This window comes from Protopterus annectens, chromosome 3.part1 (genome assembly GCF_019279795.1).
Source record: "Protopterus annectens isolate FY-2018-M chromosome 3.part1, PAN1.0, whole genome shotgun sequence".
Taxonomy (NCBI): domain Eukaryota; kingdom Metazoa; phylum Chordata; order Ceratodontiformes; family Protopteridae; genus Protopterus; species Protopterus annectens.
The window spans coordinates 1,603,971,395-1,603,992,841 of record NC_056732.1 but is presented as its reverse complement, the minus strand read 5'-3'; the positions used below and the strand labels follow the sequence as shown (position 1 = coordinate 1,603,992,841).

Here is a 21,447-nt window from a genome sequence, read left to right as displayed (position 1 = left end):
TGGCAAGCCCATACTTCAACCTGCAGAAATGCCTGTGATGTTTGTGAATGGTCATATGTAGGTAGATATCCTTTAGCTACAATGGCTGTCAAGCCAGAAGGAGCAACAGTTTTGTGACTCAGGAAGTTGATTAGCCTTGACATGTCACACACAGACAAATGGACACAAACATTTTGCTTATCAGCAGACATACCCAAGGCCCATCCTTTCTTTTTAATAAGAATAGCCTTGAGTAAAAACCTATTTGACCTTCGTACAAAAGCATGAGTTAGTTATATTACTGGGCCCACTACATTCCTAGGTTGTTTTGGTACAGATGGGTACATTCTTAAATGCAGTCAGCAATTTTCAGATTTAATGTTCAGAGCCTTGTGATCCTTGGTGATATCTGCCTGTTGCTGGCAGAACAGTGCCAGCTAACTTCCAATGTCTTGGGTATGCAGGGATAATAAAGGGATGGAGTGGGGTTTCTTGGGTGGGGTAAGAGAAAATTGATATATAATCACTGTTGTTCACTATTGCAGTTCTGCCCTGAGGACCACCATGCTTTCCTTTTTCATCACTGTGCCCCTCTCTCTCTCTCTCTCATGCCACTCTTTCTCTCTCTCATAGGTAGCCTTCCCACCATTTGTACGCTCTTTCTTCCATTTCTCCCTGCTGTAAAGCTACTGATTCATAGTGGAATTCATGTTGTACTTGGGAACAGTGGGTAGAACAGTTGCTTGGACACTTCCATAGCTGACCTCTTACACTCCATTTTCTTAAAACAGTTCTTGAGATTAGGCTCTATAGAATAACAGCTTATGGAAACTGGGCCATGACATTCATTTTTAGCAAGGTCTGAAGCCATGGCCATGCTTGTTTCCTGATGATAGACCCCTTTTGTCAAAACAGTGCTAGAAGATGTATCCACAGTACCACACCCCCACATTTGATCACAACCTGCCAACCTGAATGGCATTCCTGACTTTGGTCATAAGAGAAGCCTTCAGGATCTTATCTTGGATGCCCCTCTATAGCATCCTTAAACTTTCTGAGAGTTTATCTCTGAAACGTAATCATATGGGTTTTGAAGACTAGAGCTGCTGATATGTATACTTTCTTCTCAAATGGTCAAGTATCTTGCTTGGGAAGAGTGCTGGTGAAGTATCTTGCTTAGGAAGAGTGCTGTGCCCTGAAACCACTCTAGCTTCATTATCAAAATACATGGACACTGCTACTAGATCTGCCAATGGATACTTACCATATTCCTAGATACTACGAATATGATCAGGGCTCTTAGTAACAGGGGGCTGGGAGTTGGTTCTAAAAGTGCAGCTTTAAAGGCATTCTGCAGGACTTCCAAAAAGGTAGGACAGTTAGGAGTTTATAGGGGTTTAGGTGGGATCTGTCTGAAAAGATTCATATATCTTTTTTTTTTGGAGGGGGGGTAATGACACATCTTTGGTTTGACAATTAAAATAGTCTTCCCATAAAGAACAGTTTTCCCAAATGATAAGTCTTTTGAGGAAGGGCCAGAAGACAGTGACCTTATTACCTGTACCATGCTTCAGGGGGTGAGAAGAGCTGGGACCTATAGTCCAACTCACCTGAACATCTGAACAAGAGGAGACCAACACTGTTTCTCTCTTTTATTTTTTTTGCAGAAGGGACTAAAGAGACAAATGGATGGTTCACATGTGGATGCAGGTGCTGAAGAAAGTGGATAAACTCCTGAATAAGGTTAAATTATTGATGTAATAGTGGCTGGACAGGGACTGTGAAATGACAGGTGTATGGTAATCAGATGTGGGAGTCCTCAGTGAATGGGTTATCACTGGGAATTTAAGTGTGCAGGAGGGAGGCATCCCTGAACTGCTCCTTGAAGCTTGGCAGTCCTCTTTGACTAGACTACAATGGTGAGGATTCCATCCTCCCCTTTGGTAACTTTAACACATTCCTAGAGGATGCTTGAGGTACTGAATGCATGATGGCCACAAAAAATAGCAAGGTCCGAGGTCTTAGCAGTAATAGGTGTCAGATCCAGTGGCTTCAAGGGTACCTCTATGAAGATGTTTCCTGCAGAGCTAGAAAGGCTAAATGTACTAAGTGTGATGGTCCCCCAACCCTTCTCTTAGTGGACCTGCTTCTCCTTTTCATCATAGCTTTTCTTTTTTAGTGGAAAGTCCACAGGATCACGATACTGCTGTTAAGTAAACATGGCAACTTGTTTTGTGTGGGCCAAAGTCTTTTTTGTCAAGTTACAACTAGAGGGCTAACTCTGTTTTTCTAATAGACTTCTACTAAACCCTACACAAACAGAAACACTGAATATGTTGTGTTCAGGCACTAAACAGTATGCAAACTACTGATGAAGGTCTTTGCGATCTGTCTTTTACAAACACACAGACACACACACACACACACACAAACACACACACACACACACACACACACACACACACACACACACACACACACACACACACACAGACGCACGCACACACACACACACACACACACACACACACACACACACACACACACACACACACACACACACACACACACACTCGCTTTTTCCTGAGCTGATATACCACTCACTCATACTATGCACTGGTAAACACCCAACTAACTACACTATAACAGACAAACTGTACTTCGTAAGACAGATTGCAAAAGCATGCCCAACAGGGTACCTATCTGCCTGGACTGGAAGAACAAGCCTTGTGTCGCAACAAGCTGATGGATGCAGTGATTGCTTGCTCACAAATGCACAAAACTGCAATAAGAAAACATTGATAATGACTTGGTTGATGCCACCTTTACGCTTAGCAAGTATGGACATCCCAGGGATAGTGAATCCAACTCAGCCATGAGGTAAGGGTGTTCAACCCTGGATAAGTGGCCAGAAGTTTGGATTCTGCCTGCAGTAGAGATCCTTATTAAAATGATAACTCCTATGATATAAGCTAGAATAAGAAATTTCTCGAGGAGTCCAGTTAGTGCCCTACATATGCAGAAAGTGTTAACTAGGAATGAGCGTCCAACTGGGGAAGGGAGGGAGAGGCAACAAAAGAGGATCAGGAAGTAACATGGCTTTTCTCTACAGCATGACTGTTTTTCTGTAACACAAAAAGTCTGAAATTCGTAGACATCTTTCTTAGTTTTACATGTTTCTGGTTCTCTCTGTTGCTGGGAGCCAAAACTAATGTTGGGAACTACACGTAACAACTGCATTGTTTTACAATAAACTTATAATCTTAATGCAGACAAATGCTTTGTTATAGAAGAGGCAGCTTGCAAATCCTACACCGTACTTGGATAGTATCTGTGCTGTGTTAGTTGAAGATATAATTTCATTGCATGTGAACAGCATTTTGCATTGTTTGATTTTTCTTAGACTAATGAGCATTTTTATATTAGTAAATAAGTATTACTTTTCTTTATGTTGTTTTGGGTTACACATGGGTGCAGTGGTTAGCAGTGCAGCTTAACCATGCTTAGTTCTCTTGTTTGGTTCTCAGCTGGGGTGTCTTCTTTGTGGAGTATGCATGCTGTTTGTCCACTAATATTTTCTCTAGGTGCTTTAGCTTCCTTCCAGATCCCAAAGACAAGGCCATAGATAAACTAGAAATCCTCCAAACTTTCCGTAGGTGGATGAGACATTAGCTTTCCCCTGACAGCGAATTGGATTAAGCAGGTAACAGAAGAATGAATAAATGAGTACATGTTGTTTCCCCATAATCAATGCCCACTGCCAACAACAGTCATTCATTTTGGTCATGTGATACTGAAAAAACTGCTTGAGAAACTCTTCATATTGAAGGCATTTCAACATATACGTGAGCTAATTTATCTTGCTCCTGCACATCAATTGAAATATGTCTTAACAGAGTCCTTCCTTCATCTTATAAGAAGGTAGATGCCTATAATTTGGTAGTATGCTATTATCATATTTAAATATATTAACAGTATCTCATTCTGTAACACTTTTAAATTAATATGCCACCAGAGAAGAGTATAAGCTCATTTTATAGTCTTTGAATAGTTTGCAAAATGGGTAATAACACAAAACAGGATGTGGTAACTAAGCAATAATGCTTCCCAGGAACTGCTTTCATTTTTAATTTAGTGGTCCCTAAGGATTTAACAAGCAATAGAACCCCAGGAGAATACAACTGTTATTAACAGAATATGTATGTTTTTTTTTTAATTTGATCTCCTATTGGAATAAAATTTTTGTTTCTTTAAAGGGCAACGTGAAACAATTTCTCTGAATTATATTAGCAACATAACAAACACTGTTTTAATACAACATTTTCTTCGGTTTTTAGTCTGTGATGACAGATGTCACAATAGCATGCTTATAATAATCAATGTTATTCTGTCTCTGATGTAGTGGAAACGGAATGTCATTAGCAGCACATTTCATCTGCTTGAGAAAAATAATAAAACACAATAAGCACTCATGATGCAGTGTGTGCCAAGATTTTAATCTGACAGAATAAGCTGACATCATATTCCATATGTGGGGCATTATGAAGCAATTAAGACACTGATTTCAAACTTTTGTACATGCAAGTTTTTCTTGTTTTGAGTGATGGCAAATGAAAAAGATTACAACATGTCTGGATTTGAATAATACTGCATACCTCTCAACCTCTTACAGCAAGAAATCTGGACAAAGCCATAAATAATGAGGGGACAAAGGCCCAAAAATAGGGACACTTTTTAAATATTGCACTTACACATTTAGAAAGTTGATAGAATAACAGGTTTTGCATTAGCATAGCATGAATTTTCTGAAGTGTATGAAGTCTGAAATTCAAATGTCTGTCATTATTTTCTGACTTCAATCCTCAGTGATTTGCCAGAAAACACCAATTTTATGAGAAACAGACCAAAAATATGAAGCAAAAATCTGGACATTCTGTGAAAATCTGTATAGCTAAGAGGTATGCTGCTACTCAATTAACACCCAAACTGGATTGGGAAGTATGGGGTGCAGTCAAATGTCTGCAACTACACTGAAAGTGAATAATTTCTGTCATTAATATAGAGTATATTATGACATTCACAGAATGCTTTTAATAATCTCAGAGTAAAAGGCAAGCAAAATAAGATATGATGTGTTGAGGAATATTCTATTGCCTTCTCATCATATTTAATTTTATGAGCCTTACTTTATGCAAGGGAGGCAATTGTAGACAAACGACAGTCTGCTGCAGATTACACAGCTGACTGTATACACTGCACCTTACTTTAAAATGTAGTTGTTTCGAGTGCCCCGTTTCTGGAAATGAATAAGGTGTGTGTGTGTGTGTGTGTGTGTGTGAATGTGTTTGTACAACTTAAGAGGTGATTTCATGAGAGAAGTCTTCAAACCAGTCTTACTGGATGATCCCATAGTCTTTAGATTTGCAGCCTGATGAAAATGTTTAGCAAAAACTTTGCTTTTCAACAAAATTCCTCTTTCTTTAGATTTCCTGAAATATTTACTTCTGGAAGTATAAGAAAAAGACCACTGCCTAGGAGCAGTTGGACATATAATGCAATCACCTAGATTCTGGGAATGACAAAAAATATAGAAACTGAAATGTTTGGTTCAGTACAACATCTGATATGTACTTAGATATAAATGAAACAGTAATAGATATGACTGCATCATCTTTAACAAAAATGATGTGAGGTTCACTGCAAACAAAAGGCTTGAACTCTGAAATTCTTCTAGCAGAATTAATTGCAAAAAAAGCATTCTTTTAGGAAAGAACAAAGAAACAAAATATACAGGTTCAAACAGAGGCATTGCTAACTTTTTAAAAATTACGTTTATTTATCATGACTGGACAAGTGCTTTCTTTGAAGTGAAGAGCTCCTTTATGAAAGTAGCATGCTAAATGTGCAGTGGCAAAGACATAGGTGACAAAGTTGCCTTTAATGCTGGAAGTCCAGCAGGCTGTGGGTTCTATTCTCACACCTGGTGTGTTTATTTCTTTTTCATCTGGCAATTAGCAAAGAGGTCTAAATAATAAGCAAGAATAAGCAAGTCTAGACAAGGTCAACAAAGGCTCCTTTCTTTGGCATGAGAAAGAACCTAGGAATAATAACTGGTCAGCTTGTAAGCTAAAAGAAACCTTTTTACTGGTAATCTTAGTTATCATTTTGTAGCATTTTGTGAAGCATAGTGGCGAACAGCTAGGCAGCAGTAGTATCTGTTATGAAGAAGAAAGGTCTGGCAATCTACTTTCATAATATGCTGTGAAAACCCTATGGGGGATCTTCCAAAAGAGTCACCATTTGATTTGGGGGCAATTACTTGCTTACTTTAGTCCTATATTGCAAAGAAGATATTTGAACATTTGAATGACTTGGGTTAAGCTGTGTCACAGGTTTTGAGAAAAACTCTATTTTGTGAAATAACTACAACACAACCCTTTTGGACAAAACCATTGAGATGCCTTTATAACTTCCAAAAAAGTTCACAACCCAGTTCCACTCTAAAATGACTTTGGTAAATGAGTAAAATCTTGAGAAAAAATAGGGTGAATGGACAGGGTTTTCTGTTACAAAAGGGCAGGGCACCAGGCAGAAAATCTTTTCCACTTGGACAAATATGGTTTCCTGGTAGTGGGCTTCCTGGCCTCCTGCAGGACCCAAAACAAGTCCTCAGAAAAAAAATTGCCTAAGAGGGATAAAAACCCTAACACCCACAGTGTCAGCTGAAGAATGGACAAGTGATGATGGTCAACAGACCCTTTGTCTTGTGTGAGAAGGTCCACCGGTGAGGAAACTTGTGGTGATTGCCCCTGGCCAAGTGAGAATGAAGGGGGGGAGGACCAATGTTGTCTGCACCAAAAGGGAGCCACTAGCAAGACTTTTGGCATGCTTGATCTTGTGTGAGACTCATGATAACAGAGGAAGGGGAGGAAAAGTGTAAAGAAATATCCCTTTCCAAGGAAAAGATAGGGTGTCTACTTTTCAAACCAGAGAACTTGGTACTCTGGAACAGAACAGAGAAGATGTCTGTTCAGAGGGTAAGTAAAGAGATCTACCTGAGGAATACCCCACCGATGCACAATGTGCAGGAACACATCCATTTGTGAGCTTGTGTGCTGGACCTGCTCAAAGAGTCCGCCACTAGATTGTGCTCTGAGGGAATGTAAACAGTCTGAACAGCCTGAACAGTCACTTGTTACTGAACAGCTAGATCCCAGACCTGACGAGCTAATCTGCTAAGAAGACTTTACTCCCTTGCTTTTTGACATACCACATCACTGTGGTATTGTCTGTGAACATTTTGAGGCGCCCGGGATGAAACAGGGAATGAATAGCCAGAAGAGTTCAAAGAAGGCCTTTCCTCTCCTTTATACTGATGTGGTCTGACCTCTGATGCAGAGGCCAGAGACTCTGAACCTTGGGAGAGCTGAAAGAACCCCCCCCCCCCATTACCTGTCTGGGTGTCTGTAAAGATCTCTTGAGCTGGAATTGGAGCTGGGAAAGAAAGCCTCGGGTTGAGAGAGAGTTGAAGACTCCACCACTGAAGCTCAAGCTTGAGACAAGGGAGGAAGGGGACTTGGAAGTCCAGGGGGTGGCAATGTTGAACTCACACTGACTTCAGGTACCCCTGTAGCTTTCTTATATGAAACCTGGCCAGAGGAAGCATGGGAATGGTGGAAGCCATGAACCCGAGGGCCCTGAGAAAGTCCCTGGCCATGACTGACTACAAAGGAGGAAGAGACTGGAAAAAGGCAATAGGAGACAGGGTCTTGGGATCAGGCAAGGATTCCAGAATGGAGATGGTCTGAAGCCTTCAATCAAGGAAAATATGATCCTGATAAGGCATCAAAGCTGATTTCTGGAAATTTACAGTGAACCCAATACTTTGTAACAGGAAAAAAGTAAACAGGAGATCCTGAAGCAGACCATTGTGAGAAGAAGCTTGAATGAGCAGATCATCCAGATAGGGAAAGATATGAACTCCTTTCATTCTGCAAAAGACAATGACAGGAGCAAGGCATTTGGTGAATATCCTCAGGGCAGAAGAGATCCCAAAAGGCCAAGCAAAGAACTGTAAATGCAAGGAAGAAAGAGAAATGTAACAATTTCCTGAAAAGGGGATATATGGGGATATGAAGGTAGGCATCCTTGAGATACAGAGAGAACAGGAAGGCCTGAGGTAGAAGAAGTGGAAAAAGTCTGAAGAGACAACATTCGAACAGAAGACGTCTTGAGAAAGGCGTTGAGATGGGAAAGGTCCAGAACTGATTTCCAAGTGCCCTCCTTTCTGGAAACCAAAAATATCTTGAAATAAAAACCATCCCTACCAGAGCAGGTGGCACAGGTTGAATTGGTGCCTTGGACCAAAAGAGAATGGAGCACCTCTGGGAAAAGAGGAAGTTGTACCCAAGGAGGTTGAGGGATGCCTAAAAAAGGATGGAAGGATTTCCAAACCATGAAACATCCCTTGTGGAAAATGAACAGATCTCAGGAGTCAGCTGTGATCTTTAACCAAGTTGAAAGAGACAGGGGAAAATAGAGAGATAAGGGAACCTGGCTGAGGGAAAGGGGAAACAAATTGTCAAATAAAACCTGGATTATCCTGAAAAGCAGATTTCTGGGAGGTAGGGGTTTGAGCAGACTTAGCAGCAGACACATGTCAGGAACCCCTTTTTTACCCTTAGGTGGAGGGTGGGACTGCCTGCAAACAAAAGCAAACTTGGAAGGGCAATTTCTGAGAAACTTAGGAAAAGAAGAAACAGAAATATGTTTCAACTCCAACAAGGCTTTACCCTTATCCTGGAGAAACTTGGCAGCATGAGCACCAACCAGATTTTTATTATCCAGAGATGCATCTGATAGCTTGGTCTTCATGTCATCAGGTAAAGCTTAAAGAAGAAGCCATGAGTAACACCTCATAACAGAACCAAATACAGCAGCCCTGGAGGTGGCATCAGCAGCATCATAACTGCATTTAATAGAGTGGTGGGCAACTTGAGAGGTACAACCCAACGGGGAAGGGCAGAAGCCTTCTCTTCAGAGACAAGAAGGTCAGAAAATACTTGAGAAACCTGAGAAAGGACGGCCAAAACATAACTGGTCATATGAGTCTGGTAGATAATGGCCTGAAAAGATAAAGTGGTAGCAGTATAAACCTTTTTGTCCAGCTTCTCCATGGCCCCACTATCCTGATCTGAAAGAGATGATAGAGGGCAGCAGCTTGGGAGGGGGGGGCTTGTCACAAGAGACAGACACTACAGAAGGATCAGCAGAAGGCATTTATAAAGAAATTTACATTCATCAGGTGCCGTGTAAAATCTATCAGGTTTCTTGGGAGCTGGAGGCTGAGAATCAGGGGCTACAGAAGATGTTGAAATGGTATACAAGAGGGCAGCCAGAACAGGGGGAAACAGCAGAAGGCTTAGGAGAATCCATCTGGAGTATATCATAATACCTGTTCTGGATATCAGAGACTTGAGATCAAACTCACTTAAAATATTCCATCATTTGGGTAATAGTGTCCCCACAGGAGTTTTGCTATAAAGGGGAATCTGGATTAATAGAATCCTCTTCCTCTCATCCACAGTCCAAAGGGGAAGAGATTTGAGAAGAGTTAGTCATGGACATTTCCCCCAAATCCTGATCTCATCTGAGAAGTCCAATTTCCTAGGTCTTTTCAGAGGAGTGGAAATCCAAGCAGGGCCAGGCAGAGACACCCCTTGAGGAGACTTTAAAGCCATTAAAGCTTTAAACAACCCTGGGTAAAATCCTGCCATTCATGTTGGGGATCCATAATTAGAGGGGAAATATGCTTGGTTTTCTGGTTCTTTTTCTATAGGATGCCTACATGAAACACCCTGAGAGGGTCACACCCTTAACAACACTCAATAAGCATAGTAGAGATCTCCTCCCTCACTAAGATCTGAGGAATCCCCCTCAGTCCTTTTGATATAATCAATTGAGGTTCCCCCTCAAAATTTTGTGCAGACATTTGTAAATCCGCTGAGGACATGTAAGAAGTGGGATCCCTGCCAGTCTCTCACAGGGTTGTGGCAGAAGAATATGAAGCAACCACTGGACAATCCTCTGGACTTTCCCTAGCCTCAAGAAAAATGTCTGGGGGAGGATGGACAGCAGCCATATTAGACCTAAGATTTTTGTTCTTTTTCTTGGCCAACAGCTAACCCTCAGGATGGGAAGACTCCACCACAACACCTTGAGCCAAAAGCTTAAGATGTTTTTTTAAGATAAATAGATAAGGAGGAGAGACAACTATGTACGGAAGCTGGGCAGATAGAACACTGCATATGTTCATGGGAATCACCCACACAGAAGAGACACTGGTCATGATAGTCCTCATGAGGAATCTGCTTCCCACGCTGACATTTTTCTTTTCTGGATGACTTGAACACAACCAGTACTAAACAAAAAAGAAAGAAAAGGAGAAACCCCACTGGGGCATTTATCTGAAACACGGCTTGGTAACCAGCACAGCAGAAGGGCATTCAGACCAACATTTAACAGTAGACTGGCAGCAAAAAAGTTCTGTGTGTGTGCATCTATACATCAATTTTATGCCCTATGCCTTGTGACATATGGCACCTGTAAGTGCTAAAGGTTTTGGTATACTGAACCTGAGGAAACACTGCTGTGGGTCATACTAGCATGCCGCAGGACCAAGTACAAAATGAAAATGCCACACAGCCAAAATCTTCTTGTAGATCAATGCAGCAAGATGAAACACAAAGAAACTCCAATGAGTCCAAATCACCACACTTAATGTCACGCACGAACCAGGCAATATGTGTAAAATGTAAAGACTTTATTAAAACTGTGTAAAAGTAATGAACTAAGCACTTTTGTCCCTCGTTGTTAATGGGACTTCATCAGATTAAAAACTTGAAAGTACTAAGTCCTTGTATACATAACAAAAACTCCACCCTTAATGTGCATCCACACCTGGTTCAAGTCATTGTGCATTTAAAGTGATACACACCTCCTAACCTCAAAGTATAAAAGGTTAACAAAATTGTCTACATGTAGCAAATGTATGCAATCATAATTCATAGAAAACACTAAGTGAAGCAAGGAACAAGTAAACAAGAATGTATGATAACAGAGTAGTTCTAATTGTTTACTTGCATGTACAAATTCATAGGATCACAAGACCGTAAAAGTTGTGAACAAAATAAAAAAGAGCAAATTAATTATATTCTAAATGGGTGTCACTAAAAAGTGTTGTACACTCTGTAAACAGGGTATTAAATACTAACACTGTACAAATTAATTAATCTATATAGGTACCCATCTTCTCATGTTAGCTTATTTGATGCATTCATACTTAAGATAACTAATAATGTTTCACAGCCTATAAGCAAGGTAACATACACTAACCTTGTAAATGCCCTGAATATTTTGTTATAAATGTTTGTCACCACACTGTCTATAAATTAATTCAGGAAAGGTTTATACACATGTGGAGCAGACACCGGTCTTGAAAAACAATAACGACCACTAAGAACAACAATAAAATTACCCATCCACCCACAAAATAAGGAAAACTGCCTAACAAGGTGGCTACCTAAAAATAATAGATTTCATTTTAAGTACACAAGCCAAGGAAACAAGAGTCATTGAGACCCCACAGGCCAGTGGCATGTGTGTTTAATTGCAATTGTAGTTCCCAGACTTCTAGTAAAATCTTCCATGGCCCTCCTTTTAGCTCCTGGTCAACCATGTCAACAACAAAAAACTCAAATGAGTGTCCTGTATTTAACTGCATGTTTCTATATAAGGCATCAAGCTGGTCATTTTTCTTTGTCTCTAAGATGCTCAAAAACCCTGTCTTTAAAAATCCTCTCAGTTTTCCCAACATAAATGTACACTCTTTACACTGAGCCATATTGACTAGACTCTGTGTAAAACAGTTACAATGCTGTATTCTTTCCATAGCTATGAATATTAATAAATTTTCCTTCTTTGATGTAAGGACAATATTTGTATCTACCACACTTGAATATACCCCTCCAGTTATTGGTTCTTATAGAAGATTTGAGTATCCTTTCAATGTAATTCTTAAGGGACCAATCCCTCCTGAATATAATATAGGGACTGTTCCCCATCTTTTATGTGTTGATGCCACCAACCTCAAATATTTTCTAGTTTCTATATAAAATTTCACAAATAAGCTTGCTGTCAGTGTTATAAGAAATGATACATCCTAGTTTCTCATGTTCACTCTGTTTTAGGTTAACAGACATGTTAGTTGGAATGTCCTACTAGAGGTGTGTAAACCCTCTCCCCCTTGGTCCTTTTGTCAATAACCTCCAAAAAGTCTTGTGAAGAAAAACCTCAGGGTAACCCCTATTGGTTCACATCAATTTTAAAAACTTACACTCAGCATTAAAAGTATCAGCAGCTGAAATCATATTGGCCAACCTGACTACTTGTCCTTTAACCAATGCTCATAAGGGTATCTATAACCTTGACTGGGCTGGTGTCAGAAACTCTCAACTTGGATTAAATAATCTTGGATTTCACTACTGTATCATCATGTCTCAGTTTACAGTGTGAAGTGTTCCATCTGTCAGAACTAGTTAATAACGTGTCTTTCTAGGAAGTAGAAAACTATTTCTGATGCATGTGACATGGAAATACAGTAGTCTATACACTATTACTGGCACAGAGAAATTATTGGCTCAGTCTTTTATGATACTGTGGCAGGGATTTTCAGCTATGAAAAAAATATTCTTGGGGCTATTGTTACTGACAAAATACAATCCAAAAATAGCACACTTTTTGCAAAAAAAAAATGTATCATTTGGTATTGTATATGGTAAGAAGGTTATACCCAACTGCAAAATGGTTGTTACTTATATTTGGTTTTCAAAATGATCAATACACTTCAATTTTTGATACATTGAGGGTGTATTGTATATTGTTGTGTAACTGACCCCAAGTGAAAACTTGGGGAATTCTGTCACGCTGTAGTCAGAAAACTCTGGTAGAAGACATCCTGATGATGCACACAGAAGCCCCAGTGTAAATCCATGGGTGTCCTGCTTATCCATGCACAGGAGGGGAAGCTCAACATATCCTAATTACCCAATATAAAAAAACTGCAATTCCACCACTGTAGTGGTTTCTAGAATACCGTCATCCTGCTTTGCTACACGTCTAAACTAGTCTGACAAGGCATTCCCCCTTAAACAGGGCAAGCATCCACTGAAGGATTTGAACTACATCTAAGCTGAGTAGCAAGTCAGTCTGTATGTGTTTGGGTATGAACAGTGAAAATAAAAACATAACAAAATTCAGATTATCTGCGAAAGCACAGAAAAAATAAATCAAGAAAACATTTTTGTAACCATTTCTGCTGAAACAGTCACAGAAAACAAAAATCAAAATTCATTAAAAGTACAGAAAGTTGATGTAAAACTAGAAAAAGAATACTAACATAATTATATCCAAGTAGTTTCACAGAATAATTCTTAGTCTTTAGCGTGTAAAATATAACTGTGCCAAAAAACATTAAAGAGGTACTCACTCTAAGATTTTTCCTAGCTGATCAACATCAGAATTTCCACGGAAAAGGGGCCTGTAGAAAACAAAACATATTTGTCTCAGTAATTCAGGTTTCTGGAGGTTCAGTAAAAGGCTAAGTTGAAAATAAGGCAGCATTAAGTAGAAAATTAGAAATCATAAATAGTTTTTTTTTCCATGTAGCATTTTCACTTTAATGTACAAGACTGATTTTCAGCCTTTTATGTAATATGAGACTGAACCCTATTTCTCGGTATGTAATTTGGTTCATAATGTACTTGAAAAGAAATTATGGTAACCAGGTAAAATGGAAAGAGCAGTGTTTTTTTGACCTCTTAGAATTATACCGTATATTTCTGTTTTTACAAACGTCTGGGAACTGTTGATAGGTAAGCACTTTCCAGCTACTCATAAACCAATATTCAGTGAAACTATAACATCAAATTCATCTTTGACTCTGCCATTTTTCCCAGATACGAATGTTTCATTACAGCTGTCCAACCTGTATATATATATATATATATATATATATATATATATATATATATATATGTTTTGTTACTACACTTTACCCCACATGCGTCTGTTATGACACTGTTCTATGTAACCCACTTTTCTTTAATGAAGTAATTGCTTACACTTTTAAAAACAATCCTCCAGAACATTTTCTGTTATATCTCATTGTGATGTATGCAGCTTTATATTTAAAGACATATTATTTTACTTCATCTGTGGCATTTTTATGTATGAAAAGATACAGAAGTCTTAATATCTTTTTCTTAATTTTTTTCCTTCTTACATCTTCTCCTGGTTGTTCCTACCAATGTTTTTAAAAATGTATATACAACTTTCAGTCCAGGATCTATCTTATTACCTCCCAACATGCAGACATTTAAAAAGGTACACAAGCTCTTGAAAGCTAGGTACATCTAGTCAAAAATCTAGCTACATTATTACAAAATGTAATACTGAGCAGCAAATAATTCTTCTCACTTTGAGTAAAATTGTGGGATGCGACTCTGAAACACAAGTTAATAAAACTGAGAGGGACAAAACGATTCAAAAATACAGCCTGTCAAAGAGTATAACATCTTCCTTACAAGGTTATTTAGTTTTGTTGTAAAAATCTTGATATTTTACTTTTGTTGAAGAATTTATAAATGTTGAGATTTGGGTGTTTCATTCAGTTTCAATACACACACACACACACACACACACACATACACACACACACACTCATATATATATATATATATATATATATATATATATATATATATATATATATATTTTTTTTTTTTTTTCCACCCTCATCTATACACATTGTATATCTTAGACATTATCTATACAGAAGTGAGTAAAACAATATATACCCATTGCTTTAAAATTCCTGCTGGTTAATTTTACTGCTGAGAAAAGCACAGGTGCATGCCTAGTCCCCTACCCAGGTACACTTTGTGTACTACTGCTATCGTGAAATACTGTTAGTTTCTTTTGTGTATTTTTCCACTAATCTGCAAAGTATTTTCACTCTTACTTGAAAATGTATACACCCTGATGAGGCTTGTGTGATACATCCCCTATAACAACAAAATGCTTTTCCACTGCAATGTGTTACTCTGTAACCATCAATATATATATAGTTGATACTTTGTAAGTATGTGAAATAAGAAGTACAAGCATGATCACTGCTGTTGTACCATTTGCTTTACTGTTGTTTAGACTGAGCATTACAGAGTACTGTTATGGCCATTTACACATTAATGCACTTTTCTTGGCCATGCCTGACATTAGTCAATTTATTTGACCTAAAGCACTCACTAAGTGTTATTATAAGTCTGTAAATTAAAACCATGTAAATGTGGCGACCAAGGGCCCAACAATTACCAAAACATAGAAGGACAAAAGCACTTGTAAGGGCAACCACCAAAAGTGAGAGCCAAAGGTGTTAGCCAAAAATTTTTGGCTAACACCTTTGGTTCTCACTTTTGGTGGTTGCCTTTACAAGTGCTTTTGTCTTTCTAAGTCTGTTGTTGTTGTTGTGTCTTTTGGCTTTTCCCGGTTAGGGGTCGCCACAACGGAACTCCAGTCCACTAATGATTGGCAGTAGATTTTTACATGCCGAATTGCCGGCCCTGATGCACAACCTTCAACGAAGGTACACCCATTCACGCATGTCTCCACACTGAAGACGCTCTAGCTGAGAATCGAACAGGACAACATCTTACTGTGAGACGACAACACTACCGCAGCACCACCACCGCAATTGTCTTTCTAAGTCTGTAAACTAATTAAATCTTATTCTTCAAATTAATCACATTACACCCAAAGTAAAGGCCTAATGCAGAAAATGGTGTTGTAATGCAACTGTACGTGCCACGATTCTTCTACCACCTGCTCTGCAAAGAAAAGGAGAACAGCATTTAACTTATTTCTGTCTCAGATCATATGACCTAGTTCTCACTGTGGCAAGGCTTACAAAACTCCATTAAGCAAATTCTTACAGCAAAGCCATTCTTTCTTTCTGTTAGCTGTCCATGTTCCCCAAATTTTTTTTCAAAATGTTTGTCAGTCCTCTCTAAAATTGAAATTGTATATTAAAAGCACAAGTATTTAAAATGTGTCATTAATCTGGAGTCTTTCCTCTTAAGTATTATTTTTTTTTTGTTTTCTCCCTAATTTTGGATATAAAAGTTGAGAACAATGCTTTGTATTATGTTTCAGTTAATATCAAGCTAGATGCTGCTGCAACTGCAACAACTGTAATGTTTATTACTATTTCTAATAGATACTCAGACAACCTAGACGTCATCAACCTCATTGAGGCTTTAACTGTGAATCTATTCCAGAAAGTGATGTATCACATGAAAAGCAGTTCTCATTTTTTATAATAAAATATATACATCATAACAGACCAAACTCTTTTTCTATCCACAAAAATCATCATCATCATCAGCCCCTTTTTTCCTATTTTTTTCTACATGGGGTCAGGGTATTGTGTTAACTGTCACCATCTCTCTCAATTCAGTGTCTCACTCCTGCCTTCTTCAACACTCATGCCTGACTGTCGCAGATCTTCTTTCACACAATCCATCCACCTCTTTGCTGGATGTCCTCGCTTCCTCTTACCTTCTTCCTGTCTGTTCCAAATCTTCCTCACCGGATTGTCTTCTGCTTTTCTACACATGTGCCCAAACCATTGTAATCTGTTCTCTTTGATCTTTTCTGCAATTGGAGCTACTTTGGCTTCTGCTCGTCTGTCATCATTTCTTTGTTTGTCACACAGTGTGCATCCTACCACCTTTCTCAGGCACTTCATTTCCATCACATCTAGCTTCTTCAACTGTTCTGCCTTTGCTGCTCATATTTCTGTACCATACAGTAGTACTGGTCACACCACTGTCTTATACACCTTACTTTTCAGCTTCTTTGGCATTCTTCTGTCATAGACTACACCTGATATCTATACCAGTGTTCTGCAGCTCCTCTGATTCTAGCTTTGACTTCTACATTCAGACTACCCTTCTCCTCAACCACCCCTCCCAAATACTTGAAGCTGTTTACCTGTGCCACTCTCTTCCTTTCTATCTCTATCTCTATTCTCAGCTTTCATTTGATTTTCCCAATTTGATGCCATTACCTCCATCTTATCTGTGCTTAGTTTCATCCCATGTGCCTTCATATTTGCATTCCATTCTCTTATCCTTTGCTGAAGTTCTAGCTCAGAGTCTTCCTCTACTGCCACATCGTCTGCATACAGCAGCTTTGTTAACCTGTCCCCTCCAAACTATTTGCTAATGTAGTCCATCACCAGTATGAACAGCAGTGGGCTCAGAGCTGAACCCTGGTGCACACCCACTCCCACTGGGAACTCCACTGTGAGGCCGAACAGTGTTCGTACGTGAGTCACTGGGTCCTTGTACATAGCCTGCACTAATTCTACCAATGTTTCTGGGACTTCAAACCACCGCAGTACTGCCCAGATCACCTTTCATGGGAACTTGTCATATGCTTTCTCCAAGTCTAGGAATGCCCAGTTGGACTCTCTCCTCATATCTAGCTTCAAGTATCTACCTACAAAAATATATTATTTTGTTTATGTTACATGAACTATCTTTCAGTACAGAGACAGATCATTTTTAAATTATTGTTAACTTTACAATAATCCTGCCTTTGACTTTCTTACTTCAACTCAATATCTTCATTCAGGTTAAATAAACATTTCAAAGAATACACCTTTTCAATATTTAGTATCATAATTACATCTCAACTTGAACATTCATCTGGCTGATTTCTTAACTGTGTTTTCAAATCTGAAACATATAGTAGGATTATATCTAGACTTCTGTTCCTTCTTTTGGAACAGCTCTGATTGCCTTTATACTGGTGAAATCATGGCATGAATGTTTCTCCATGTAGAATGAACGTTTGCATGGGTTAGTCTCTTTGTACCTCTGTGCTTTCCTGGATTACTACCAGACTTCTTGGATTAGACATTGCTGTCTTATGTGATTCTTTTCAGATTCTTCTATAAAACTATCTTCTACTTTAATCATATGGGATCTCGGTTCATCTGCTTGATCAATTACTATGTCTTTAGATTGCTGATCAAAAACTTTGGTAAAATATAGGATTCTCATACCCCCCCCCATGTGCAATTCTAAGAGTCTTCCAGAGTGCTTGTCATAGTAACATCTATGCCTTTATTTATTTATTTAATTCTCATATATTTTTATTTTGTTTTAATTCTTGTCATACTTACAGGAGGGTAAGTTTGTACATTGCTTTTTAATAGTCTTACCATCAGTAAGTGTGCTGGTAAGAGATTTATATTTCACAGTGGAATATTTTTATATTCCCAAACTGAAGGATGGTATTTGTTACTGCTACTGTTAGTTTCAGCAGGTTCTCCACCTACCCATTTGGTCATTTTCTTCAACTCCTATTATACAGTCATATCTTTTAAATGTCATAGTCTTGAGTTATAGAAAGTTATGCCGTGTGAGAACACCAGTTAACGTTGTCTTCAGAATACAGAAACAGACTATAGTGCACTCGCCAAACTTCTGCTTGTACTGTCTATTTGTTTGAACATGTCACCTGGAAGATTTACTATCAAATAAACGACACTGAAAAGAGCGATCGTTCATATGTCCAACGCATTTAGTCGACCGGATGCATATTAATTAGGTCATATGATCGACAAGGAAATGTCGAATTTCGACATTATAGTGATCCTGTGAGCCCCTGGAGACTTGAACGGACAGTGGAAACCATATTAACACATTTTAAATACTGTCTTGCTATTTTTTTTTATTTTATACAACTCTGAGCAAGTGACTAAACTGCTAAACTGGACCTACATCATGAGTCACACTTGAACTCAGCTTTATTGGCATTTTCTTATAATATAACTTTTGTCTCTCTTTTTCTCTCTCACTGTGTTTGTATAAGGAGGGTAATATGACAGATAAAAGCAGTGTGTGCTGCCTAATATTGCTTAGATCTACTATTTTCATTCATACAATACTCAAAGTGTTTGGAATTCATTGCTCCATGTACTGTTGTTCTCTGCCCTTCTGACTGCTACTTGCCAATGTGCCCCACTAACCATGGCGCAACTCTCAAACCAGCCCTTTACTCATGCAGCTGTTTGCTACCTGGCTGGAATAATTTTTGGCCAGAACCATCCTCTCTCCCTAAAAGAACATTGTTTTGTTATGTTGTGGTACGCACAATGTTGTTTCTGGGATGTTTAAATGAACAAGTCATGTTATCAACATTCTTAAAGGCAACAACACCTTTTTTTCGTATTTTTAAATGATCAACATTGTTAACGTCAAAAAATCATGTTTGAACATCTAATTTTCAATTATATCACTGTCGTATAAGTAAATTTCAACTTTTTGATAGTAAACGCACCTGGAAAAATAATCTGTGTATATTAGGTATGTGAATTCTTTGAAATTAAACAAAATGTGTCTAGTCAACTTCCTGGTCATTCTAGTACTATCTAAGGTAACACATTTTCTCATGAGTAGCTATAGTACAATTCTACACATTAGAGTGCTATACCACATTCTGGATCTGTGGTTCTTGCTATTGGCTTATACTTCACTGTTCAAAATGTGGCATCTGTTCTCTTAAGCAGCTTTTTTATTTCAGTTGAAAGATAAAATAATGCAAAGTTTCTTTATTACTATTCATGTAACTAAACTATGTATTGTGGAGCTTTTCTCCCCGGGCCTCCACTGAAAACGGGCTCCCCGAGCCCAGTGGACCACCCCGGTCATCAAACTGGAATAAATAAATAATAAAATAATCTTATCAGTTTTGAACAATAAGCCTTGGCGGCAATTTATTTCTTCCATGGAAGAAAAAGTAATGAGTGTATTTCCTTTTCAGCTGATGAGTTTTCCTCTTCCAATCTGTCACTGTCACTTCTTTTAAAAAGTGCTTCAGCAAGTCAGTGTCAATACATTTCTGGAATTCTTTCATTTTCCTCTGGCGTAGCACACTGTGGAATCATGCAAAGAATCTCTGGTTCTTCTTGTATTAACAATTCATTCTGTTCTTGTAAAAATGCTATAGTCAACATATCTGCCACATGTAGTCCACCTGGTTTGTATTTAACTTTCAGGTCATATTTCTCCAGTTTAAGCAACATCAGCAGTAATTTTGGAAGTGCATTACATAAATATTTTCTAAATATACTTTGCAAGGGACTATTATATCTATTAAATCAACAACTGACCAAAAGATGAAAAATTTAATGCAGCCAAAAACACAAGAAACACTTTAACGCCTTGGCACACAGCCTTCCAGGAGTAATACAAATGCATTAAATACACAACTTCTTATATAGTCACTTAAATTAACAATCACTTAATCAATTATGCAATAAATACTTCCAATTAACTTCAGAATTCAAGCCTAAAGGCAACAGTGTGTTAAACTTTAAAATATAAATGGATTCCTTATACAATAATTTATCCTTTAAAACACACATTTCTCTAAATTGTGCAGACATTTATTTAAGCATACAACCTTGTTGTAGAGAGAAATCATTGTTATGTTTTTCCTTAAAAAGCATAGCAATATTACTTTCAATCCTTTGTTTTTTGATGTCCCTAATATGTTCCTGAAGTCTTATCCTAAACTTCCTCTTACTTTCCCCTACATAGTACAAATTACAGGGGCACCTCAAGGCATAAATAATGCATTTAGTGGCACAAGAAAACCTGCCACAAGCATGAAAATGGACACCATTTATATTGTCAAAAATGTAACCATGTGACAGCATACACCAAGTCATGCAACTCACTTTTTTTTTTGCCCTATTTTAACTCATTTTATAAGCACACATATTTTGCACAAAATAAATGCTGAATAAATGGTAGATTTGTTTTTATAGGCTAACAATAACTCATGAATTTTTCATTTATTTCTAATATTTTGTTTTTTTTTCTTCATATTGACAGGCTAGTTAAGAAATACTGACTGGATAATGAGGTGACAAATATGGTATACACTAATATGAATAATACGGTATTTAATGGAAGATTATTTATTGGAATGAAAGAATCATAGTCTAAACTTTAGACCTGTTCTGGATGCCTGGTTTCATAATTACCTTATCAAAAGAAACTTGTAGATTAATTAGCGACATCTCCATTTCTGACACCAGTGAACTTACTAGCGACATTCCGGGGGTGGGGGGGGGGCTTTGTTTTGGCGCAGACTATTGTTGTCTTCTTCAGCAGTCTATCCTTAGACCTCTCCACTCACAGCATGACAATGTTGGTAAGTTCATAGCCTACTTCCAAAATCCAGAAAATTGACCGGCAATGTACAAACCAAACTCCATCTATAATTTACTTCCCTATGGAACTGCATATCCCAAGCAATTTTAAAACCAATGCCAAA

At 38.2% G+C, this 21,447-nt stretch overlaps 1 protein-coding gene across 6 annotated transcripts in view; it reads right to left on the bottom strand.

The window, feature by feature from the left end:
- Positions 1-21,447, bottom strand: part of CDK6 (cyclin dependent kinase 6) — a 1,418,406-nt gene that overhangs the window by 148,218 nt on the left and 1,248,741 nt on the right. For all 6 annotated transcript variants that reach the window (XM_044067635.1, XM_044067637.1, XM_044067638.1 and 3 more), the window contains one exon: positions 13,526-13,576. In XM_044067635.1, coding sequence (XP_043923570.1) covers positions 13,526-13,576 — 51 coding nt within the window. The remainder of the gene's footprint in view (positions 1-13,525; positions 13,577-21,447) is intronic.